General features: G+C 32.9%; 1 protein-coding gene and 2 long non-coding RNA genes across 4 annotated transcripts in view; 2 read left to right on the plus strand and 1 right to left on the minus strand.

Moving 5' to 3' along the window:
• Positions 1–5,898, plus strand: part of LOC119073927 — an 18,886-nt gene extending 12,988 nt beyond the window's left edge. The window contains exons 2-3 of the long non-coding RNA XR_005087118.1: positions 2,182–2,188; positions 5,888–5,898. This is a non-coding gene — a long non-coding RNA (uncharacterized LOC119073927). The remainder of the gene's footprint in view (positions 1–2,181; positions 2,189–5,887) is intronic.
• On the minus strand, positions 1,387–26,446 carry LOC119073915. The gene is made up of 4 exons (XR_005087106.1): positions 26,434–26,446; positions 7,098–7,102; positions 3,120–3,410; positions 1,387–1,414 (listed from the first exon to the last, which is right to left on the minus strand). It is a non-coding gene; the product is annotated as an uncharacterized LOC119073915 (long non-coding RNA).
• The window catches only part of LOC119073865 (putative transcription factor SOX-14), a 77,753-nt gene continuing 74,119 nt past the window's right edge, over positions 24,151–27,784 (plus strand). Inside the window, exon 1 of one of the 2 annotated variants that reach the window (XM_037179733.1) lies at positions 24,151–26,352. In XM_037179733.1, the coding sequence (XP_037035628.1) occupies positions 26,173–26,352 (180 nt within the window). In that variant the 5' untranslated portion in view covers positions 24,151–26,172. The remainder of the gene's footprint in view (positions 26,353–27,784) is intronic. The other variant, XM_037179732.1, reaches the window with a different exon arrangement.

Below are 27,784 nucleotides of genomic sequence, written 5' to 3' on the forward strand. Positions count from 1 at the left end.
CAAAAATGACTAAGTAAATTAAAACTTAAAATCAATGACTTCATTGTGATTAAGCAAATAAGGCATAAAATTACAACGCATTATACATATACATACATGTTCGGTTTGGTTATAATTAAAAAATGATTGTGTAAACATAGATTTATTTAATGAAATAAACTCTTTCATCTACTCAATAAGTAAATAAATTCAAAACGCATATAATATTTGTATGTTGTACGCATTGGGTCGAGAAAGAGAGAAAAAAAACTGTCTCCAACCATTACAGTTTAACCATTTCTTGTAAAATGTCAATGTTTGCTTGCCTCACATAAATAAAAAATAAACATTTTTCCCATTAAATATAGCACACCACATGTATGTATATTCGGGTATTACCTATATAATGTCGCCATAACAGCGATGGAAGCGGGCTGTGATGTAACGGTGTAACAGCCGGTAGAAAAGTGCAGCTAGCTCCCCTTTTTCATAAACATGTTTGCAATCACAGAAGACGATAAATAGAGGCTTTTCATTAAAGAGCATTCAAAGAGAGTTAAAATTTCCACTCACGTAGAAGGTACTGAAATCTCGTCGCACACTCACGTTACCCTAATGAAATGAATAAAGCGGGAGTTTCATTTGTACTGCAAGTTTTAAATTATATTTTAATATTTTCATTGAAGTCGGCTTTCAATCTAACTCTTTATAATACGCCTGGACCTTAACCTTTCACATAGGATAAGCTTGTCGCCAAGCACGTCGACAAATTGCTACAGACTCTTTTACTTCATTAGCTTTAACATACGTTTAGCTAACCTCCTTAGGGAAAAAATCGACAATTTGTCGAAATCTTGAGAAAACCCGCTCCTCGAAAGATAGAATTTTAGTAGTCAGGTTTCTAATTTCTTATTTCAACGAATTCGAAATTGGATTTACAGAAGGAATTTTTAAATGGTTGATAAGAAAAATGATTTTAGTTAACCTGTCACATGCGGACATTCATCTGTTATCAATAACGACGACAAAAATATTGACAAGTTCCGGGTAATATGGTCCTTTATATCGAAAAATGTATGTTAAGGAAATTGAAGTACAAGATTTGAAATCAACCAATTAAAGATACTTTGATCGATTGAAGTAATAGATCCGATAATAATACTGCTTGCGTCTGTAAAAGGTTAAACTTCCTAGGATTGTACAAAACACTGTTTTGGTGCATTTCGTAAAAAGATCCATTTGACAAACAAGTGGATAATAATATTATTTATCGATATAAGAAAATCTTCTTCAAGCGGTATTATTGTTCATCTTACCGGTACTTTTATTGGTGTATTGAATAAAATGGAAGCAAAATAAAATGATCGAGTCTGGATTTTGACAATTGAATTTCAATTGTCAAAAACCAGACTCGATCATTTTATTTTGCTTTTACCTTATTTGTTTGGTAATTCACGTAAAGCACTGAAATTTTCCAAATTTTTATTAAATACATAACGTCACAACTCGTCAAAATAAAAATTTGGAACCTCGGACGTAATGTATACTATCAATAATGATCAAAAATATTATCCTAAATGAAATATGCGAAATGGATAATCCGAAAAAAAGTAACTTGCATACCGCTATCGTCAACTAGTAACCTGCTTGCATATCTGCCCCTTACGCATGTAGAATCTATAATGTTTGTCGTCTTGTGTTTGTTCTTTTGATTTTGATTTGGTTTCCATTTAGTAGGACAACAAAACACTCTTTCTCTGATAAAAACAGATGTGAGACACATAATTATATGATTTATTTAAATATTTGTTTTTGTTTTCGAATGCATTCCTTTTGATATTATTGGACTAACTTGTTAGTTAAAGTTGAGCACTAATTTGTCTAACGAAGAATCACTTTCAATGTTGTAATACCTAGACCAGACGTGTTATCATTTCGCTTCATTTTCCATTAATTAAGTTAATAGAAAGTTGAGTGGACGTAGTGTACTCTTGTGTACTAAATCTTTTTTTTTTTTGATTCAATAATTTGTTGTCACTCTCGGCAATCCTGCATTGTGTGGAAACAATAAATATTTATGGAAAATATTTCTCTTTTATTGACACCCAAGAAATACTTGTTTCCATATTTGTTATTAATTTATCATGCTGTCTGTTTGCTCCTTCGATTTTCCTTTCTATTTAAGGACTTATCGGTATATAGGCCCTTTGTGTTTGTATATAAGTGGAATGTATTTCTCAACATAAAACACAATACAGCATAATAAAATTGTGTGTACTATGTGTGGTTGGCAAGTCTTTCGAAATGGAAACGATCAATACAACATGAAAGCCTATAAAGTTTTTTTTTTTCATCAGAAGTCGGTTGTTCCATCATGATTATTATCGCAGTTTTATCTGGAATATTAAAATGACCATTATTGGACAGGGTACGTAATAAATGGATAAAAAGACGGAAAAGGAAGAGCACATCGTTAGCTTTATTTTTTGAAACATAAAAAGCGACCTTCTCGGATAGATATATTTTATCACGAAAATTATTTGAATTACTTTGAAAGTTTCCTTTATCGAACTTGTTTCTCTTTAGTTTTATTTGTGTATTAACTTTCAAATTTAGTAGCCAAGTCAAACTTGGGTCGATGACTCTGAATGATTTTGAAATTTCAAAGAATTTACTTCTGAAAAGTTGCAGAGTAATAACAATTCTTCCTTTGATATTTGAAGCTTTGTTTCTGCAGAATATCGTAATTTCCTCATAAAATGTGACGGAGAAATGGCACTATCGAATCTATAAGTTTGTAACTAAATAACCCCTGGTAGTAACTTTTGTAATTGGTATCAATGCTCTTAGCATCTAAAAATTTCTTACATAAAAGTCTTCTTCGACATACAAATAATTTCAATTCAACTCAATTAGGATTTATGAAGTAGCGGTAGCAGTCTCTACCCATTAAAATATGATCACATATCCTTACTTCTGTGAATCAGTAAGCGATCAGACACTAAATTCAGTCATGCGTTCGGACTAAGCGTTAGTCGAATATTGACCAAAAATAGAGCCGCACTTTTTCTACTGATTTTACATCTATTTCATCCCATGCTTTGTCATTGTAAACTACGTAAAATAACCTTGAAAATAACCCTACAGTCAGTAAATGAAAGGCTTATGCAGAATCAGCAACAGCTGAACATCTCCAGCTGGTCGACAAAGACAATACGTTTCTATCGAAAACAATTCAAAGGCAAGCTACACACAGTGCATACATACGTTAAGGTCATCTTTGTGCGCACGTAACACGTATGACTGTAGTAAACTCGTTGTTTAGAATGTGTTTTGATTGTATATTATAAAGTAGAGTGTGTTTTTTGATCAGCTGGTGAAGTTCAGCTCTAGCTGATTCTGCATAAGCCTTTGGTTTACAAACTGTAAGTCTAATGAACAATAACCTTTTATAAATGGCAAATCATCTGCTATTAACGACGACGACGTCAACAATCAATGATGATCTTGAGCCAGTGGTTTTCTTATATAACAAAATATTGAGTAAATCTAAGTAAGTACTAGATTTGGTATAATTTTACATTATGCTAAACCTTAAAGAAAAGAAGTAGTGACGATACGATTGCCGATTATGTAAAATATTTCAAAAAGTAATTTTGTTTTATGTACCTCTAAAACTGCACAAGCCATCAAAACTACCATCCCTACCATTTCCATCTTGACCGCCTTTGATAATGGTTAGAACAAATGCTGCTCGATTTCTAAAAAACAACATTTTCTGCTTACAACGGGAAGGTAAAACCATTATTGTCATTTACTGAAAATACACTCCATTGAGAAAGTGAATAATTTTTTTTTTCGATGCCATTCCCATTCAAATTTAACAATTAATTACTGGTCGTGTACATAATGTGCAATTGTGCACCAAATTCGAATGAATTACCTTCTACGTTATTGTGACTCACACTCCATGCGTACTTTCGCAATGAAATACGACTTATTTATTATTAATAAAATAAGACGATTGAACACCTGTAGCAGGTGATAGGGACAAAACGAACAAGATCTGAAAGGCTTTATTTGATCATAAGAGATATTCAACTCATTCAAAGAAATTTCGAAAGAATTTTTTTTCCATATGTTTATTGATGGTACAATCATATGCTTGTCCGCTGTTGACTATAAATAGCCTGATAATAAAATTCTTATGTTGAGTTAATGGTCAGATATATAATAACTAGTCTTTACATGCTGTACACCCGTACGAATTAATGGGCATGTAAAATAAAGGTGCTTCTCATTAAGCAGATAAATTTAAACGAATTTTTTTTAGAGGAAATAACGTCGAGTGTGACAACTGACCCTATTTTAGACTATATTTTTGGTATAGCCAACCGTGAAGCGAACATATTACAACATACCATTAGTAAAAGAGTGCTGGTTTGGTGGACGTGGCAATACTTTGTGACTATGATTTTCCAGTTTTTTGGTCTGCTATAGCAATTGATTTGCAACCTTAGTCTATAGGGATTGAACCTTTTGTCTGGCTTTTTGTTCATCGCAGTTATTTCCTTTTGAAAATTCATCTATAGTTTAATTTGTAAACAGCTATAGAGCATGAATTTTCGAAAGGAAAAAACATTTTTTATATGAGAAACATATGGCGATATTAAACAGGGTGCACCAAGTTGGATTCAATTCACATGCCCTCGCCAGTGTGGAAGTTGCTAACAAATTTCTTATAAAATGTGGGAGACACACTTGACTCAAAATAATCAACACATCTACGGACGGGATGGCTCAGCGCCTTCCACCTATATGGTCTGGGTTCGACTCCCGTGTCAGAAAATTCCACATGAAATATTTTTAGCGATTATGTCGCATTGGTAACGTCGTGAAGTTCGATCAAGTTTCATAATTTGGGTAGTGCAGTGTGTAACCCAAATACGACTAATTTGTGTGTATACGTCTAGTCTACCTTTAAACGAGATATCAATTCATCACCTAATTTTCCTCGAAGAGTATTTGCATACTTCGAGGCGTGTTTCAATAGTCACGTTAAGCGTGAGATGAGAAACCAATCCAACGACGAAAACTGACAGACGATTCCAAACGTAACAAAATTCAAAATGTGTGATCATTCTGTGAGCTCTGAAGATGGCACATTGGAAAAACCAATTATCCTATTCAGTAATGTGAAAGAATCTAGACAGAAAGTGTAAATATTTCGAAAAAGTTGATACAGAATCTAGTACTTCATTTGTATTCACCATATATGTTTGTATATATAAAGTCTCTGATGCTATTGCTTATTCTTGGCTTGCTATCGATAACAGATGACTCTTTTTGTGTACAACAGTGGATCATTAGAAAGGTTCCGATACAACTATTTTTCATCAAAAAGAACTTCGAGAAACACGCTCGTAAACAGTGACACCCTATATTTTCATTTAATGAAAAAAAAAATCCATTTTCGTACATATATACACTCTGAGTTAGCAGAGCAAGATACATATTATCCTGAAAGATAAAAAAAAATTAAAGGGATGGTATAACTCTACGAAACTGTACCTGCTTGGCATTTGGCATTTAAATCGACTGGATGGTTTGGCAGTGTTATGTGTCAGATGAGGGTTTCTTGTATTATTTTTCTTGTTTTCTTTTCATATAAAATATTTTTCGGTTTAAACCATTTTAAAATTTAATATCTACCTTCCTTCGACCGTACACGATACACACATATACACAATACACTACAGGGTATTTAAATCATTTATTTCTTTCTATATTTTCTGATATTATACATTTGTGTTTCATTTCATTTCATTTTTTTTTTGATTTTTGATTTCGGGGTCGTCCATACCAGCTCACTAAACAGGTAGGTATTTCACAAACCGTTTTGGTGCAGCAGTTGCATTTTGAGTTAATGTATTTATTATGTTCGTCCTTCCACAGGGTAAGGATGTTGTTTATTTTCTTTCATTTTTTTTGTTAGTTTTATTGTTGAAAATTTTTACATTCATAAAAATGTTGAGATAATGGTATTTGTCTTGCTGTAAAATTTATATTCGAACTGACTCCACACTGCTATCCTGGTCGAAATTAATAGTTTTGGTTATTTTTATGGCAGTTGCTTGTCTGGGTGGACGTATATAACGATAATATTGCGTTTTTATGTTGCATAACGTTCATCGATTATCGATCCGAGATTCGGTCTATGAAATGACAATTTTCGAAACACATTTCTCATGTCAACTGCTCGTATTATATGTACAAATATTCAGATGAGAGCAGATAGAAATCGTGGGGTGAATTTCATGATTCGAATAATTCTCACTTAATGGAATAGAAAATAAAAATAAATCAAAAACATTTACAATACAGCACAAGGAGCGTTCACGTGCTCATTTTGATTTACCCGTTTTCAAAGTCGTTATGCTGAACACACACGAGGCTTCGAGAGTTGATAAAAAAATTCAGTTCTGGATGATTTGGTTTTGGTTTCGTTAAACCGACCGAAGTCTGTGCCTGTTTTCTCGTGTGTGCTAATTTTTTTGGTGCGGCGATTTGGTGGGAAAGTTTAATTTTTTATCCTGAACAAACATTTGAGTCATTGAAAGTCTGTTCTCTGGTGCGGGTGCTGTGCGCATATTTGATAAATTTAATAAAATCGTGTTACTCGATAAAAATTCTCCTAAATCCATTCGACAGTCCCTGCAACTGTCTCGTGTGTGACAAACATACAAAAAATCTATTGAGAGAAAACCTCATTCATCCAGTAATCTATTCGTACAGTTTATAGTATTGAACTAAAATCTACTCAAAGTATATAAAAGGTACATGACAATGGAGCATGTATACAAAAAAAAACCTAAGCTGTGAAAAGACGGGACGTCCTTTCGCAGTTTCTAAAGGAATTTATACTGAAAAAAGATCCGAAATGTTGCAATTTTGATCGCCCCGATGTCTGTTTATACGATACAATTTAGATGGTAACCGTCATCGGTGAACACATAACCTGTCTACCCCATAAAATACGTTTGTGGTTAAGCAGTAAAAAAAACGGATACAACCTACAGTGGCAGAAAAATGACTTGAAACCGCAATAATTACATTACAACTTCTAAGTACATTGGAATTTCATTGAAATGACTTTTAAGAAATATCTGAAAAGATGGGTCTTCAATCTCCAGCCAAATGAAATACTTGATGAATGTAATGCAAGTAAAAAAGGCTTTCTATTAAACTGAAACGCGAGATAATTATATCATTTTGTGAGCGTGTCTGCCTGAGTTCATCGTTGTTATTGCATCATTAGAGAACTGCTAAATTTTCAACTATTTTCAAAGAAAAGCTTTTGCAAGTTTGTAGAATTTTTGAAAGTTATTTGTAAGAAAGAAGAGTCTTCGCTACATCTCGTTTCTAGTGTAGTAAGACCTAGAAATGTTGACGTCGAATAAATTTCACCTTTTCATCATCATTTCTATATCAAAGAAAAAACGTTTCTCAGCTCACATTTGGACCATTACATATTTATGGCTCGTGGTAATTATAAGCATAATAAACCAAGAAAACGCTCTATTCAGTCGACATAGCAGCATATTAAAAGGTGATAGAGTCTCTTCATTCATTTATTACGAAATAGAAGCGCGCTGTGGCACATACAATCGGTTTATGTTACGTCGTAAATAGTTTTCGTTACCCTTTACAACATGCTAAAACGAATTGCACATAAATACCAAGTGATATCTTTGTCAGAAGCTATATCAAATTGTCGCTTTCACATCACTACAGTCACTAACGTTTTAACGGGAGGGAAAAAGGGGACAACATTTCCTTAGTAATTTGATACCTTCGTACTCCTATTTAACCCATACCTCCCGTTTGCGTTCATACATACTTAATGAAATTAAAATTTCAAGAAAACCAAGTCACAGCACAGACTCTGCACAACCAAACCAAACTCCAGCATATCACAATAATATTTTCTAATCGTAAAACCTTCTAATATTATAAAAGTTGTATTTATGTGTATTATGGATGTCATAAAAAAACCTTGGCCCATTTGGATATGCTGTGTGTAAGCAAACTCAGGGACAAAAAAAAATCCAAATGGTGATGGAGTATAACATGTTGGTGGTGGATGTATTATACACAAAGACGAAAATGGGTGTAAATTATTTTTGGGGGAACAACATAATCCGCTTTCCCATTCTCTCAATAAGTTATATTTTGCTTTAGTGCTGCAGCTGGGAGTATATTATGGTTTAACTGTTACGTAACCATGGGGGACACTCTTCTGATATTAATGCAAAAGGTTCCAAATTTAGTACACAAAGAAGAGTTGTGTTATATAATTCTTCTTATGTATACATCCGTACTACTACACGGAATAGCATCGAGGGGGTAAATAAAGTTACTGCGCATTTAATAATACTTATTTTCACTAGGACTTGCCGACCTAAATTAAATTAAATTAATTATTCAATTATTCATCTCTCAAAAATCGTTTGTAATGCGGTTGGAGCACAGATTTTGAATGATAAATCAACAACTTTTAAAAAACACAAAGTTTGTACAGCGTATACCAATATAAAAATTGACTTTAAATCAACTTCAATTAATAAAGTTAAAAAAAAAGATGAAGAAGAGCATTACCATGGAAACAGCTGTATATCCCAAGTGCGTATTATGTTATTTACCTGGGAGGGATGAAAGTTACATCTACGTAGAGTTTAAAAGTCGACCCACATTCACGATTCGATCCACTTCTTTATACGAGGACCTTGAAGAAATCTATTCGTCGAAAATTATTACATTTTTACACACATGCTGACCTAGCTATGTGAATTGTTTGACCGACTAAATACTAGTAGCAATAAAAACGTGTTAAGTAAACGCATTTATCAACTGATATCTGTACTCAATTCTAATTACGATTTGCTGTGTAATTCATGTTTAAAATGCTAAACATGAGTATACAACACTCGAATCGAGTGTTAAATTCATCAAGTAAGATAGTCATTGTAAAAGGAAAATTCTTGAAATATTTTTAAATTGAAGAAAATTTTGAGCCAGCTTGGTGAAGTTTTGTTCTAATTAATCTGGCGATGTCATGTACACGAGTGTGTGTGTATATAGAATATCTCATTATGTAGATAATTAGGTTACAGATGTCGAACCAATTCTGAATGCTCTGTTAATAATATGAAATGAATTTGAAGGTCGTTGTTGCGTGACGTCGTATAAATCAATCAAGAGGGTTCTTGGACGGTTAAGATATTCTGGGGCATATTGATGAGTATTTTATTTAGTGAAATTACAGTTGGAGGCAATGAAATTTCAACATAAATCTGCTTCAGCTGTTTTTCAGCTGATCCACACAAACAATCAAAACTGATTATACGGTTTTACCACTACCACATGCGTGATGCTACACCGCGTAAACAAGTATAAACAGTTTCAACTGCCGCTAACTATACTGAATCTTACTGAAACTTGCCAAAACTTTCCAGAATTGTGCTGAATTTACCGACAAATTTTTTCTGGAAATTTTGTTAGATTTGGGTAAATTTTGACAATTTAGTTATTTCAGTAACCACGAAAGATGCCACGAAAGTTATTCATTACATGAGGTAACAGTTTTATGATTCAAGCAAACTGACAAGCTCAGGAACACAGCAACAAGCTTCGGGAGCTGTTTTTCCGACAAGAGGATAATTTTTATGTCCGAGCCGAATGCGAGGTATTCAACTGCGCTTGTCGAAGATCAGTCGTCGAAGGAAGTCAAACTCAAAACCACACTAGTTAGTATGCGAGTATCGCAATGTTATTTCCGAAGTAATGAAGGACGTACTAGCTTCCAATGTATTCTGTTGGTTTACTGTATATGTGTCCCATGCGAAAGTTGATGTCCATGATTGATTGAGAAAAATGAAAAATATGAACCGAAAATAGACCACATGTAATGGATCGTTTTCGCAGGGGGCAAATTGCTGTGTGTAACGGTTAACTTTCGCCGAGTAAAAAAATTATTAAGGGGCTTATTCAGTGCCAAGCATTACTCAACCCAGAAGCTTTAAAATAGTCAGACCATCTACCAAATGTATCATTTTCTAAGGAAATTCCAATGCTCAAGTATCCTATAAATTTCAACAAACTCATTAGATGCAACTTCTAAATATCATTGGCGGTTGACTTTAAGGTTTCACTAAAAAAAATCATATATCTTGCCGTTTGCATTTTATTTCAACTTGACAATATTGTTGCTATAACTCCAGCTGGTGGTTATAACAGCACGAGGAAAACAGTATTTAACATTTTGCGGTTTTGAAAAAAAATGTTCTAGAAAAAGTGTTGAATTACATTTAAAATAAAGGAACAGGATGTGGCCATATAACTGAAGGTGTGTGAGAGACAAAAATATTTCAGTTGTACTTAAAGAAAATATCATTTTACTTGGACTGCTCTTCAGAGAGAGCAAAAAAAAATCCTTTCCATTTAAGTAATGTAAAAGTTAATTCGACAAGATTGCACAATAAATTCATTTGACGTAATAAGTACTGTCTGGGATGGTATGGTAGCTTTCAACTTAAATGCAGTGAACCGAGACAAACTTTTGAAGAAATTGTAAAAGTTGTGTCTATAAGTTAAGAAGTAGCAAATTAAAAAAGTGAATTAATGGAAATTACGGAGAATATAATAAAAGTAGAGAAAAATCAGACCCCGGAATATTTTCTGCAGGCAAACATTACAACAAGATTTAAAATCAAAAATGAGTAATATCAGCTCTCTACCATATATTATATTAAGCGTAATACGAATTAAAGTTCGTCGTTTTTACATAGTACAATGTAAATATGTTCATGTTCGTTAATTAATTCATTTGTAACGAAAATTGAGGATCAGCATTTTAAATTAGTTCTGATTCTTGTGAAAATGTAGGCATTGAAAAGTTTTATGGGAAAAAATTAACGAAACAAAGTTATAAATTTTGAAATTTTTTCGTACGTGTTAGCATTAGAGCTGTGTAAATAGTAGATCTCATCGCTCCGTACAAATTTCTACAATTATAAATGTTCCATTGCCATTCAATTATTGTTTTGCTGATGTTGGAACAGATAGTAGATATTAAACATTATCTGAATAATTATAGGTGCGTTCGCTAAATTATTCAACAATTTTTTTTCACTTGAATGAAGAACAAAAGCACCGTTCAGGAGATGGAAGCACAAAGTCTTCACGGTTGCTTTAGTTGTAGAAAATGTTTTCTTGTGTAATTTGTGTCAGATTGATTGAGATTATTAGTGTACACTCTAACCGAGACTTGAACAATTCCCCAGAAATTTAATAACAATTTGAGAAGATGTGCCACCGTTTAGCGTTATAAAGTATTCTTCTACACCCCACAATTTCACTCTATGTAAATGTTTACAACAACAACAAGAAACAATAGAGCTGTACATTGTGTGCTGTATGGTATCAGCGATGCATATTTATTGGACACCGATGGCGAAGACCACACTATACGTAAGAGTTTAAAAACTCATTTTCAGAAATGTGTTACCAACGGAGGGTCGTTCGGAAGTATGACTAAAAATGTGTTTTGTCATTAAACGGTGTTTTCTGTCACATTTAACCCCTTCATTCTGTTCTTTTTTTACAGTATAGATGGTTAGACGGTCTTTAAACCTCTTTCCACCCTTGTATTACACACGACACGACATGTGTTTAATAATAAATTTTATACTTTCAAGGCTGTCTGCAAAATTATTTCCATGACTTAAAATTCATTAAATGGGCTGTATAAGAAACACTCCCAGTGTATAGTAATGTAATCGGAATATATTTCGGAATATTTACATTTATTAGAAGCATCAGATTGAATAACTGTACATGAATAAAGCTATATGGATCGTATCCCAGAACAAACACACATTATATTCCTAAAATGTTTTTCTAATTTATGTTCCTTTGAAAATGTTATATTAATATTTAAAAAAAAAAATTGTAGAAAATGTTCCATTTTCCTTTGCCAACGATGATATTCATCAGGGGAACGATGATTATTATTTTTTTTTCTTTGCTTTTGCTTTTCTTTTTTAGAATATCAACCCAGCCAGTAACGATTTTATTCATTGTCATAATAAAATCCCATCATAAATTAGTAATAAGATTCACATATTTAACAATTTTCGAGATTAAATAACACGACACACAGAGCAAACAAAAGTTATATTCCTCGAAATTTTATTCATGGAACATCCCATGCACGTTTGTGTCGTATATGGTGTATGTACGGCGTATACGTTCGGTTGTTTTTTTTTTATAAAAATAAATATCAGATGTATGTACATATATATGCAGAGAGTTTCGCTGCGGGTACTTTATCCTTCATTTTTATTACAACAAAGGACATCTGCGCGATTCTAACTGTACGGAATTCATTTTAATGCTGTTCATGGTTATAAAACTAAAACTCGAATTTCATGGTAACACTTCTAATCGTAATTAATCGTAATATCCTACCTCTAACATTACCTTGGATTGATATGAGCTTGGAGAATGTTCTCAATGATGAAAACCTCGGAATAATGTTGCTACGTTGCTATGAACATAACATTTACTTAAAACAAAAACATTTTTCTTAATTCACATTTGAACGGATATTACTATGTTGGATTTTCGAATATTATTTTCGAAATGCATGCACGATGTTCATAAATATTGATATAATTTCATATCAAGGCAAGGAGAGAACGAAAAAGAAATGAAAATTCCATAAAAACTTTTTTTTTTTGCCAAACACACTAAGGAAATAATTTCATTTTTCAGTGTGAGAGTGCATGGAATATTATAATACAACATACAAAATACAACAGCACCCAGAGCACACAGATCCAAATATGGAATATACTTTTTTTTCTTCTTTTTCTTTTTATTATATTATTTTAAACTAAACATAGACTGAAAACTTCAGATATGGTTTTGATAATAGTCAGATGAATAAATATAAAAGTTTATTTTATATTTTTCACAATAATATTATGGTTTCTCCGTCTATCTTTCGGTTTTCACATTAACATTCAAATATTTACTTCAGCTGAGGAGCTGGTAAACATTTCAATAAATATTAGAACGAAAAAATCGTTCGGAACAATAGCTTTTATGCTTGCATGAAACATTGTCGGTGGGATATCACCGTGTTCCACCCTTCCAATTGTTATATTATGGTGACTTTGTAATGTTACATTTTAGTAATATGACATCGCATTATGTCGATAACAATTTTCGAATAAATTATTTATTTTGCAGTTGTGAAACGACTGCCCGCCCACGCTAACAAAAATTTATTAATTTCATTTTCACAGCCTTCATGCGACATTTTTTGATGGCATCGAATAAAATTGGAGGAGTTTATAAAATCAATCACATTCCAACATAACAGTAATTGGTCAATTATATTTATACACATATATGTAGCATCGTTATAGCTGGGTTATCATCGATTTGTTATATCTGAACTGCATACGAAATGTGATTCGGATAAAAAAAAACAATTTCGATTTGATATACTTCCAGTCATATGAAAATACTAATTGAATACGACTTTGATATATTGACCATGCAAAGTACACGTAAAGACGTCAACAAGTTTTGGAACGAACGACCTAACCGCTTGCAGGCGGTTGACGACAAAAATAAGTTTTTGTATACGGTAGCCTGTATATAGCAGAGCTCTTGAGGTTAATAAAACTAATAAAGTAAAACTGAACAGCCTCGCTCCATGAAGCTGGTTGTTAAACAGTGTTTACCTAAAAAAAGTAGAAATTACACTGTTTCACTGTAGTGCAGAATTTGCAACAGCTGGTCTTTTATAAGTTTTATGAAGATCGCGATTCACTGTGGGCGCTATAAGAAGACAACAAAGAACTTTTCATTTATAAGTAGATTAGATTTTGGGAAGAGAACGCAATAAATGTCAGTAGTAAGATCGGCAAGCACCAAGTTTATATTCAGCCTGAAAGTATTTAACAAACGGTGTCATCTGTTAGCGATAGTAACGAGACAAATAATCAATTAGCATTGTTAAAGTGTTCTTAAATAGCAAAAAAATTGTTGAAACAAATGAAGTAGAAGATTTGTGTAAATACATAGAATAATTCGATCGAACGAAGTAATAGATTCGACAATTACAGTGAAATTTTATACGTGCAGTTCGGAAAAGTTACAGTAGATTACATTGGGCCCTGCGAAAGTCATTCATTACATGAGGGATCAACTTGTGATACGAACGGAACTCACAAGTGTGTGTTTAAGCGCCCAGGTTTGAAAACTGTTATTTTGACAAGGGTGGATTTTACGTATCAGTTTTCAGACCGAGGTGCTTGAACATACACGCGTGAGTTCGCGAGTTCATAAATTGATCTCGAGTTAATGAATGACTAAGCACGGCCCAATGCAGCGCCTATTTTACGGAAACATGTTTCTCAAGTTTTTGAAAGTTTCCAAAATGTTTCTGAAAAGTTTCTTAAAGTTTCTCAAAGTTTCTTAAAGTTTCTAGAAAAGTTTCCTTAAGAAACTTTAAGAAACATTTTGGAAACTTTCAAAAACTTGAGAAACATGTTTCCGTAAAATAGGCCCTGGCCCAATGTATGCTGGTTTGTTGCCTGCCCCCTGCGAAAGTTGAGCCGTCAGCTCGGTTATGCAACTACGAGTGTCAAAATAACAGGTTTCAAACCGAGTTGCTTAAAAACTCACGAGTACTTGGGTTCACAAATCGATCCCGAGTTAATGAATTATTAAGTAGCACCCAAGGTTTACTGCGTCATTGTCTGCCCCAGCGCAGGTTCTACTTTCTACAAATAAAAATTAAAATTCTTAAGAAAAATTTAAACAAAAACTTCGATTTGCACCCATTTGCAACAATTCTTATTTTTCGAGTGTTAGTTATCCTACGTAAATATTCCAACATATTGGAAAAGCAGAGAAATTATATCAAGACACGTCGGTTAATAACACTTTTTCCGTCAATAAATGTTGAAATTCCATTTTTTTTTTAAATAATTGGCTCATAGCTCACATGTACATAACATCTGGGAACACCATTAAAATATCCTTGTGATCGCACTAAACATTAGAGTAGCCTGTTTAAATTGTGTCAATATTGTGTTGGTGTTGTTGGTTAGATATGAAGACGCATAATTTGTGCAACATTACCATTTGTTGATTTTTTTATTTTGACCATAAATTTTACGTGAAGTGATTAATGTGATTTTTTTAAGCATGTGAATCTAATGTTGTTGATAAATAGAAGTGGAAAATCACAAAAATTGTTTGCCTGTTCACTCTTTTCTAAAATATCGAAAATATTGCTACAATAAAATGGCCGCAGTGTTTTTAATTTTTTTTTTTTAATGTGAATGCATTTTCCGGGTTGGCCATCATCAATGTAAAAATTTACTTTCGCAGGGGTCAGAATCGAAAAAAATATCCCAAATTTCCCAACATATAATGAATCATTTTACAGGGGGGCTGATTGGCATGTACGGCGCAACTTTCGCAGGGGACAGGCAACAAAGTCAATTTTCTCGATACCTCATTGATTCTATAAATGTTTCGGTCGTTCGTTATACAGTTCCTATACTAATAATAGAGAGTTTGCGCAAATGACGTATAACTTAATAAGTTCACCTATAAGTTGGAAATTATAAGTCACACCTACATACAAGAAGTTCTGGAATGTTAATTGTAATTTCCAACTTATAAGTTTACTTATACATCATACGTCATTTGTGCTTGCGCAAACTCACTGATAAACTGATCAAATCTTTTCTAAGTCTTACTAGACTTTGCCTTGCTTGTGCTACATCAAAAATTACCAAATTTTCTGGGTAGGCCAGATGTACTTTCGAAATTTCCCCCAATACCGCATTTATTGCTTCAATTAGCAACACTAGCTCATAAGCGTGTTTATTTGATTGAAATCCTCTACATGAACATTTGAATCAATTGATTTTCTAGTCCAGAAATATAGTAACAAATCCAAGCGAGTATGAACTTTCGGTAAAACTTGCTGACTTAAAAGTTTGTTTGCTGTTTTTTTTACAAAATCCTTCGAATCTTTTCTTGTTCCTTTTTTTTAATACAAAATCCTTTGGTAAATTAAATGCCTTTTTGTAAAAAAGTTTTGAGTTCAAACTCAACATTGGTGGATATACGTTTTGCGACACGCTAAATTTTTTAGAAAAAGAGTGGTCTTGTGTTGACCTAAAAATTCATCCGTAGGCTGGAGACCGTAGGTGTATGTAACTCAATTATACTACACCTTCTTTTCGAATTTTCGTCAGATGATAGAATTACGATTGATATGTCACGTATTCGCAAGTGTGTTAGTCATTCAGAAAATTGTGTACGAACGACCTTAAAATAAGTTCGATTTATAGGCAGAAAAAGTGATAATGAAAAGATAACGAAAGACGATTGAAAGACACAATGGCGTAAGCGAAACCAATACAGGTTATACGTTCTATTGTTATCTTAGACGCGAGTCAACTCGCTTATGTTGCACTGTTGATAACATTTGTGTTTGTGAAGTAATTTTAAGTCAAAAGAGAAATGCGTTTGTGGGACAAAAAAAATATTTAACATCGGAAACATCGGAAACATAGTCCCATTGCAATATTATTCAGAATTCAGAATCATCAGTCACCAGCTTATGCATCGAGCGATTACACTAAACGCTATTTCCTTTCGGGAATATTGCCAATTTCAAGCAGTAAATTATGCATAGAATGAATTTGTTGTTTACTTTGTTGGCTTTATGTGAATGTGATGCCAGTCCTACATTAAACTTTCACAGGCGGCAGGCATATCAAAATAGTAGTCTCCGAATGTACTAATTGATTTAATCTAAGTGTTGTCGAGACGAATATGAAATCTTTTACTTCACTTGTTTTAGCATTGTCTACATATTATGGTGTGAGCTACAGATCGCTATTTATGTTAACAAATGGTAGAAGAATGATTTTGATGCTCTAGCTCTAGCGTCAAAGCCACGAGTTCAGACAAAATGATATTTACGTCGAACGCTTTTATGTTGTTTAGCATGTTAGGACCTAACATTGTTAGGTTGAATGTGTAGTGTATATCAGCAGAATTTTGCAATAATCATGATTAAAGACATTTTTTAAATGGTAGAAACTTAGTTATTACAAAATGGTATGTGTGAATGGTCTGAACATAGATGCTACATTGGCCTTTGTGTATGAAAATTCGATATTTTTAACATTGCGAATTGGCAACGGACCATTGGAATACTATATTACTGAGTGTTACATAGAAACGAATGAAGGAAAAAACATCTTGCCCAGCCGCGATTATGAGCTCTAGAGCCAAAGCTTCGGGTTCACACAAAATGATATTTACTTCGAAAGTTTTTTTTGTTGTTTAGGATGCTAGATTGAATGTGCAGTGTAACCAATATAAGTCTGAACATATATATTTAACGACTGATTTACCTTCAATATATTTAACATGCTGTGCATGCAGTGAGTGGAATAATTGAAGGTACTCTACCAGGGAAATCGTTGAGAAATCGTTGAGAAATTTGAGAAATTTTCTTTGAGAAATTTGAGACATTTTTGAGAAATTTGAGAAATTTTCTTTGAGAAATTTGAGAAATTTTCTTTGAGAAATTTGAGAAATTTTTGAGAAATCTTTGAGAAATTTGAGAAATTTAAAGAAATTTTGAGAAATCTTTGAGAAACCGATTTCTCGAAATAGTCCCTGTACTCTACGTAAGTTTCATTAATTTCTATCTGAAAAAAATGTTTTCAGTTACGTCCTTTTCATCAAACCGTGTTGTCGTTAAAATTTTCCACTATCGTATCCACAAGTGATAAAATCTCTTTCGTTGTTGGTGATAAGATCCTTCGGTTTAATCACTCCTAAAAAGAGGATTTACTGAGGTCACTTTTTCAGCGATTTCTAGAAGTTTTGGTAATCGAAATTGAATCGAAAACGAGCGATTATAATTTGTCTTATTGCACATAATGTCCTACACAGTTTCCGTTGCTTTTTCCTTTCGCTCAAATGGCATCGCATTCAATCAAGATAAGATAAGGATTATACGATTTTTCAACAATAAAACGATGACAGTCAAGCTGTCTGGCAAACTTGTTCATAAAAAGAACAATAAATTGATAATTGCAGAGAATTTCGTGTTTTACGCAAAATTACATTACCGCAATTTGTTGTACGTATGTCGAAATATGACTGGAGCTTTCCTTATGTCGAAATAATCTATAAATAAATGTCCATATAACCGATAGTTCCAAGGTAAGCATTCACACTCATTGCAATAGCACCTAAAACTGGAGATAATATGCTGATAGTAGAGGGTAAACATGACAAGATAGACTGGAGTGCATTTAAGACACTATATATAGACTATTTGTTTGTCGCTTGTATAAATATATCACCAAAAGCACTCTTACTTTGCGGAGCTTATCTACGAAATAAAATTTGATATTTTCGACTCTCCGGCTTCGATAATCTAATTGTTGCGCATGTATAAATTTATGAAAATTTTAGCTTATGAATTGGGCTCGCAAAACGTCGACAAGCCATTATTATCGATTTTGAGGTCAACGTTCGTTCACCCGTGTGCCTATCAAATCAATATTAAAACCAACCGATTTTAACGAGGATTTTAGGCTAATCAATGTATTATCGTTCAACGTCCGAGCTTTACCAATAATCTGATTATATCTTTAAGTATACCAAATTTGAGGGAATTCAATCAAAAACATCGATGCATTGGAATGACGTCTTTGCATTTAACGAGGCAATATTTCGTCGAAAATTTAGATGTTAATTAAAGTTTTATACTTTAGAGTCGACTTTTGATGACTGAATAGTAAAATGTAATAAAATTCATGAAACTCAGAATGTGTATAAGATGCGATATATCATGTCTGGCACCATAAATCTGTTATTTTAAGCTGCAGCGAGTACGAGCAGTCATCTAAGTTTTGAACTTTGCAGGACAACTAAACGACGACGACGACGACGGTGGTAAAAAAACAACTTCGACGTAGGACATAATATAAACTTAACTAGAAATGGTTTTTTTATGTGTTTGTACAACACTTTTTCAACACAACCACCACTACTGCCATAGGCTCACATAGAAGAAACAACATCAATACACAGGCAAAATTAAACAGCTGACCGAAGTTGCATGAACAACTGATGAACTCTGCGGCCGTGTTGAGCCTATATACACATGCAATAAACTCATCTGTATGAAATTATTACGATATGCTGTCGACTCTTTCTACCGCTAAAAAAGCGATTTCGTATGTATATACCTATGCCGTCAGACGGTATCGGCTCTTTAAACACTTTGTATAATAGTATGTACACACAATGTTCGTCGAAACACACATATCTTTAGGTACCTCAAAACGAAGTTCTATTGCGCACTATCATGCAATAAAAAAAAAATGTGTATGGCATCGCAGACGGGTGAGTAACCTGTTTTTATGTGTACAATATTATAGGAAAGAAACGTATAATATACATATATATGTACCATCATGGTACTGCTTCATATCATTCTTTTTTTTCTTAAACTGTTTTGCTTATATGCCCGTTTTATGTATATGCTTGAACGGAGCGGTTTAAGCCCCTAAGAAGGTATCAAATTTATATTTTGAAGAACACAAACGGTGCTTGGAGGGGGTTCATTTGAAGTTGCATCTCTGAGATGAGTTTGAAATAAAGTACTTGTATTCCGTTTCCATTTTCTTTCCAAATTGAATTGCGACGCAATTAATATCACACTTTGTATAGGTCGTTGGTGTTTCATGCAATATTTATTATTGTAACTATAGACCTGGCATAGCGAATATTACGTAGTATAATATGGAGAGGTGTTGTTGGTTATATAGGTACCTGTTACACATGTTTTATCATCAGTTGGATATATCGGAGTGTTTCACGTAAAAGCCAAACTTATATAGCCGTACAAAGAAGTCATATATAGATTCTCATATAATGTAAGCGCTGTGTATAATGCTTGGGGTGAAAGGTTTTCGCCCTTTTTCGAAATGGTATTCACAGACATAGACTGCAATATTTGTAAGTGCAAAACAAAAATTTTTTTGTTGTATCCGTGAGATAAGGATATCTTTCCATTAATTGGTTTTATTTCGTATGTCACGGTACGATTTAGCGAAAGAGGTGTTAACATTCGTCAATGTGTGAGGAAAGTATCATTTTCAACAGATTAAAACTATTGATCCTAAACTTTCGTTCAGTCGTGGGATTTGTTAATGGGTTGGAACACGTTGCGAATGTTTCTAAACGGTTCTTTTGGGGGTTTCTAAATTTATTCGTTGAGAAATTTCCTTAAAATCACATGTCTTGGTAGAGTCTTTCGGTACTTATCAGACTGTTATTTATTCGACATTTTTTTTTATCCGATACCTGGAAATATAATGTCGTGCAAACGTTCTCTACAATTTTGATGAGCTGTACCACTGTGTGACATTATTCCGCTTTTAGAAACATTTTCGTAGAAATTTGATTCAATTTTACGCTATCACGCTCCTACAATTGTTTTCCAGAATTTTGAAGATTAAATACGAGTCTCTAGGCGTTCGTATAACATTACAGTGTGAACCGTTCATCTGTGTTGAGTTAGGCATATTCAGCAGACAGGCATAGACTTGTTACTTCGCACGAATGATTATTGCACATAGCCGCTCGCTATAACATGCCCAATGAACAGTAATTAATCTGGGGTAAGTAAGTATATTGGAAAAATAAGCCGATTTACTAGAGATTAACCGCAAAATATTAGGAAATTGTTGATTTGTACAATCTACGCATACATCTTTGATGTAAATTCTTTTCGGTACGTCTACGATACGTCCATTGCCAATAGTGCGTGTATGAGGAAAAGAAGATTTTTTTTTGCCACACTTGAAGACTTATAAATAGTTCAGTTGATGGACGGATGAGTAAGTGTATTTTCCATCGCGAATCGTTATTATAATGTAATGGATCAGGTCACAGTGTTACGTTTAATAGTGACGAAATAATGTCGAATTTAATTGAATAGGTACGTTGAAACGTTTCCTTGTAATGTTGGACTTTCCAATGAAAACTCTCGCGAAGAAAAGTTCCGATATAAATTATGAAGTGCCAGTTTTATTAGCACTAAATTTTATTACATTGTGTTACGACCTACAATATAAATATTCGTTGGACAAGAGTCTGATAAAACAATTCTTTTTTTTTCGTATTCCAAAAACATGATGAAACTTTGCTACTGAATGATTACGTTACTCCATTCGCATGTAAATAATTAAATTTATAGCAAACTTGGAAAAGACTTGGAGTAGACTAGAAATAAATATTTGGTTAATATATATATCTGCAGCTACATTACCTACCTACATATACATTGTATACGTACACCATACGGCTAATCCAATAAATACATAATGAAGATTGGTTAGTTCCGAGAATTTCGATTCGAATTCTCAGTGAAAATCCATTTTACATCGTGTATTGCTACCAAAGTACAAGTAGCAGTAAGTTTACTTCAACATCGTCGTTTGTATTTATTTTGTGGAATTTCATGAATTAAAAACATCGCAAACTTTAACAGAATCTAAAATAGTTTTCTCTTCATCGATAAGAATTATTGAATTAAATTCTTTGATAACCGAATAAGACCAGAATAATTCGGATTGTAAAAGGGGTTTTCATAGATTTCACCAAATGCAATAGGTAAATAAGTAAATAAAAAGAATTATGTAGAAACTTGTAAAGCCAGTTAAACCGGGGAGGGGAAAACAACTATATGTAATTATGGCTCAGAAAGACACTACTTGATTTAATTGTCGATGAATCAGATCCACTTGCAAGTGTTGTTTGCATCTCGAGCCGAAGGCGAGGAATCCAACCACACAAGGGAAAATACAAAGCTCCAAACCACAAATTTGATTCACTGAGCCACCGGGAATAGTATATTTACAACATACCCCAATACACACAAGATGTGTGTGCACGTGCGGGCGAAGCACAAGCGAAAACACACATCGAGTGTGTATTGGGGTATTTTGAAAGACATTTTTCTGTAATAGTGAGAGTGTGTTGGTGCATTCCTTCCTAACTCCGTTACTTTCCTTCTCGACCGTTTACTTTCCCTACCGACCGATTCATATCATAGCTCACCAATACACTCTCACGTATACAGAAAATGATTTTTAATGCCAATGAAGTAATGACTCATTTTCTGGGGATGCTGTGAGTAAAATACATTAAGTTCTCAGTAAAGTCGAACGGCAAAGAAGATAAAATATGACGTAGATAAGTGGAAAGTATTGGCAACCGACTTCTGAATAAAAAAAAAAGTGACAGAGCAACGCACTTCAGGCAAAAGTGCTTCGAGTGACAGCTGCCAAATAGAGTACTATTTTGTATGAAAAATTCTTCCCGATTTTTTTAACAGTGCAAAAATTTGTTTGATACACTGTCCCGTTTCAGTACTCTATTTAGAGTACCACTCATCCTTGAAGTGTGTTGGACAGAGACGATTTTGTATAGATGATTCTTCTCAGCTGTTGCATTGACATCAACAAATTAAATACTTTTCACAGACTGCTATGGTACCTCTCACCGACAGTGACGGTAACAATTGACGATCACGATCTACTATGGCTATTTTGCTTATATACAGCAAAATGTATGTTAAAACAATTGAAGTAAAAGAGTTCCACCTGTTGAAAATAGGTCAAAAGAAGTAGTAGATTCGAAGATCATTATGATTAAACAGTTTTTTATGTGTAGTGGGTTGCAACGTCAACGTGCAGTGGAAACACAATCACATACATTCAGAAAACTCGTTCTACCGAAGTTACGGTATTAGATTTTATGCTTCGTAAAGGAAAGGCCTTTTCAATGTTGTTAGGTACTTTACCTTTATAGTACTCTCTAAGCTGGATAGTGAGATGGTTCTTGCACGCAGCTCAAGCATTGTGCTTTCTTATAAAAATAACCGAATTGGGCTTCACACTCTTAAGAGTGCTCTTTATAAAACACAATTTAAAATAATATTTCAGAAGGAGCCTAATGAAGTTCGTAAAAGACATTAAAGATATTTGTTGCTTCAATGATAGATTTTGACAATTTACGAATTTCAAACCAATTTGTTGTCACAATGCCAATACAGTATCTGGAATCATTGTCGTCATCGCTGAGATATGCAAATTTTGCTCATTGCGATTGAGAATGAATAAACATTTTTATATTTATTATAAAAATTGTTAGACGTTTCCTTTATATTCACATTGTCCTTACCATGTGATACATTGCTGACGTATTCTCAGCAATAGAAAGGAATTTTCAAGGGTTTTACCTTGAATCGAATGAAATTAACGATAACCATCTTCATCTTTCCAATAAAAATTGCTAAATACCAAGGTAGAACTTGATTCAAGGATACGCATTTAATATCATCCTGTCCTTAGAGAAACTGCAGTGGAAATAAGGTGAAATGTAAGTCCTTCAATTGTACATTAAATTAACCGAAACATCCATGCAGCACACAATACATTTACGTATTGCGACGTTACTAAAATAATATCCTCACAACTGATTCTGGTGCTTTTTATTAAATGAATCATCCCCCGCACGAACAAACCTTGACAATTTTTCTAATCATCCTAAACTTACATCCTATAAGACACAACGAATGTTGAATCAAAAAAAAAAGTATAAAAAGAATGATTTATTTACCACATGCAAGCACGGCGAATATCCATACATTCATCGTTGTGTACGTACGTATCGTGCGCCATACACACATCGCTACCACTGCCATATCTATATAACATATGATATATACACACAAAATATAAAATTATCATCTGTAAGCCTTGGAGCCGTTGCCGCAACCTTTAAAAAACGATAAATAAAATGTGAGTATACAAAATGTTTGAAGCATGTTTTTCGGTATTATATACGTATATACACAACCACACATCTGCACAATCGGAGATGCAATTTTGAATCGCGCATGTTAGTTGCGTTTGTGGATGTGGACTGTATGGTGGGGATGATAAAACAGCTGACTTGCTATTTCAGTAATGCATTGAATCAGTCAGTTTGTATACAGCTGTTCAGCAAATCGGTCGGTTTTTAAATATTGTTGATATTTGAATATTTTATAAATATACAACACACAAGAGTTATAAGAGGAATAAAAAAAAGAGAGTAGTAGAGAAGAAAAACAGATGAACAATTCGAAGAAAATTATTAAATTGCAATCAAATTCAACTCGTTTCCATACATGACTTTTTCGATCGGATCCATAATTAATTAATTGAAAAAAATGTTTTGTCAATTTTTTTTGTTTATCGTTTAGTGGATTTTGATATTAATTTGAAACGAACATGAAACAGTTACAGTAAACAACAACGAGACTTATAAACCATCAATCTACATATAAAAAAGAAGTGTGGACATTTTTAACAATATTATTATTACTTTTTACAACACACCGTCAATCTGGCAAAAAGTTTTATTTTCGTTCGGAAATCCATACATTGAACCGATTACGTTTCATTTTCCGATATTATTGATTTCTGGTTTTTTTTTTCGTATCATATCTGTTTTATTTTTTGTTATTTTTGTTGTTGATAAAATTGCACACTCACTATACTCGGGTTGTCACCATTTTTGAAGAGTATTGATTTTTGCTTATCCTCCTGGTGAATGCAAAAAATAAACCGTATAGCGATATATATACATACAAACAAACAAACAAGAAATATATAAAAATTGTGCAAAAATTGCGTACATTTGTTGTGGTTGTGATATAGAAATATTATATATATAAATCGTCAGTTCGTCAGTTTCGTTTTTTTTAAAAATTAATTTTAATTAATTTTTTTTTGTTTAAATCGTCACATATATATTTACAATGAACGTAGATGTCAGCTATGAAAATAACTTAAATAAAATGAAAAATAACTTTAATCAAATTTTATAATAAAAAAAGAAACAACATTCGGTACCACACAACATTATCGTCGTCCAAATGCTTTATACATACATATGTTTTTCGCGAGTCAACAAACAGTTTCATTGATGTTATTTTGTAGAAAAACACGTAGCAATCAACACGTCAAACCGAAATTCTATCACAAACTCAAAATATAAATATATATGCAACAAACAAGACGTTTAAACGAATCAAAATTTAACAAAAAAAAAATGTTTTCTATTTATCGCTAATAGTAGCACGATTTATAGAGACAGAATGTGCATTACAGTAAAATAATAATAATAAAAAAGAATTAAAAAGTTTTTAATGACAAAATAGAAGCAACCGCATTAACCTTAAACAATCATAAATAATTTCTCCACCACACAACAAACAAGAAACCGAATATTGTAATCTATTAATGAAACAATTTTTGAGTTTTAAATCTAATGACATTAATCAACCAGAAAGTTAATTATATATTTAACCGATTTATATGCAAGTGACCGATTTTTCTGTTGTTTTCCGTCGTATAAATAAAATATTTTCGGTTTTTAAACAATTAATTCGAGCCATAAATACACATTTTGGTAAAATAAACTCCAAATAATAATTTCTCAACGAAAATCCTTATGCCACCGAGTTAATAATTAATTAACAGCGTGTTTTTAATACAACAAATTTTCAACGTGACAATTAATTAACGTGTTTTCTTCATTAAATTTAACAGTAATTAATCAATAGCGTAATCACATAGTGGACACTTTTAACCCAAATATTCCCAATTGAGGTTTTTTCGCCCGTATATGTTGATAAACACAGAGCAATTTTACCGAAAACATTTAAACCGTACATTATAAGTAAAGCAAAGGAGATTTTAATAAATTAAACACAAGAAATTAATATAAAATATACGAAACATAAAGTGGTTGCGTTTCGATATAAATATAATTCTCTGTCCAGAATAAATAAATTATTTTCTCTTTTCTTTAAATCAGAACAGAATAAATTTACACTCGAACAAAACAAAAGAACCAGAGTGAAAGAGAATTGTGTGCTTTAAACAAATATATTTTGTATTAAAACAATAAACAAAAAATTCAATTTTTTGTTCTTGGGTGAATTAAAAAATGGTGCCACAACACTCACAAGACGGTACAATGTCTCGTGCAGAATTTGATTTATTAACATCAACCACTACCGCACACAATATTGGTGTGACTGGTGGAACGCCACAATCGTCATCGATCGTATTTGGATCTCAGCTAGTGGATAAAAATTCAATTACACCATATTCTGATGCTACACAGGTAAGACACGCTCGTGTAAAACAAATTTTTTTTTCGATTCGAAATAACTTTGCTCCATTCTCTAGTATGTCGAAAAAAAACTTAAAATATTTTTAGTTACAAGCACACGAGTTTCATCATGATAAAATCGTCTACGAATGCTACGAAATTCAGAAAATTCAATTAATTCCAACCATTAATTCATTTTCTCTTCATATGATTTGATCTGGAATTTGTTTTGACTTATTACAACAAACATTTCTGAAATTGCTTGTCATATTCGTTCGTTTTCTCTAAAATAAAAATATTTCAAATTTATGACCTAAGCAAAGTGGATAGACAAAACGTTCGTTCTCCCAGTACAATAAATCTTTTTTTTTCTTTTCATTTCATTTTTCTCCTTCTAAATTTACTTTCAATTCGATAAAGGACAAAAGTCGGACTACTTTCAAAGTTGTATAATACAGTCGAATGGAACGAAAGACGCAGAGTTACCGAAAATAACCTTCCTAACTTTGTACAAAAAGAGCAATTAAACCATTTAGAGTCAACTTTTTCAATTTTAAAATAATTACACAAAAAAAGGGGAACCGAACGGTTTAAATTTTTAATGTTATCGTTGGACAACTTTCCCTCTTTTTCTCGGTCAGCGATGCTCCTTTTCCAATTCAAATGAAAATACAGAAAAATTGCTGCCTATTCAATTCAATTGATAAGAACCGTTCCATGGATTTACTTTAAAAAGAATAATTCGGTCAGTACACCCATTTATATACGCAAAAAGAACTGGAGATGAAAGAAATAAACTTTCTGACTGAAAGCTACTGACTTATTGTTAGGGAAATTACCCTTAAAAATAATCAACATACAATTTAGCCATTCAGTTGGTTTGAATTGGTTAGATTGTGACAATAGAAAAAGAAATAATTCGTAGCCATAAGTACGCAATTCCTGTCTCCCAGCACTGTTGTGCACCGAAAACATTATCACAAACTTACTGAACAAAAATAATGGAAAAGAAAATCCATAAAAGGAAAACTTTTGCTTAAGTAATTACTGTTACAATACGGACAAACACGATCAAGTTAAATATCTCTGTAGTTTTATCAAAAGTTTTTTTTTAGAATGTAAACGCATTGAAAAATTGAATTTGAGTAAAATAACGTTGTAGGGGAGTTCAAGTGTATAACTCTATCGGTGGTTCGGTTAAAGGCTTATATCTAAAGACGTTAGACGTTTCACGATGATTTTTTTCTTTTCTTTTACGTGGTCTTCACACAGAAGTTCTCTGTTCGGCTAAGTATAAAATAATTAGTATCGCTGAAGGTTTCAGTAACTGTACAAAATCTACACACACAAAAAATATATTTTATTCTCACAGAGTGGACGTCTGTTCTATTCTCTTTACATTTAAGATATTAAGCCATGCGTTGAGTTATTAAATCTCAGAGAA

The sequence above is a fragment of the Bradysia coprophila genome, unplaced genomic scaffold (assembly GCF_014529535.1).
Source record: "Bradysia coprophila strain Holo2 unplaced genomic scaffold, BU_Bcop_v1 contig_138, whole genome shotgun sequence".
NCBI lineage: Eukaryota > Metazoa > Arthropoda > Insecta > Diptera > Sciaridae > Bradysia > Bradysia coprophila.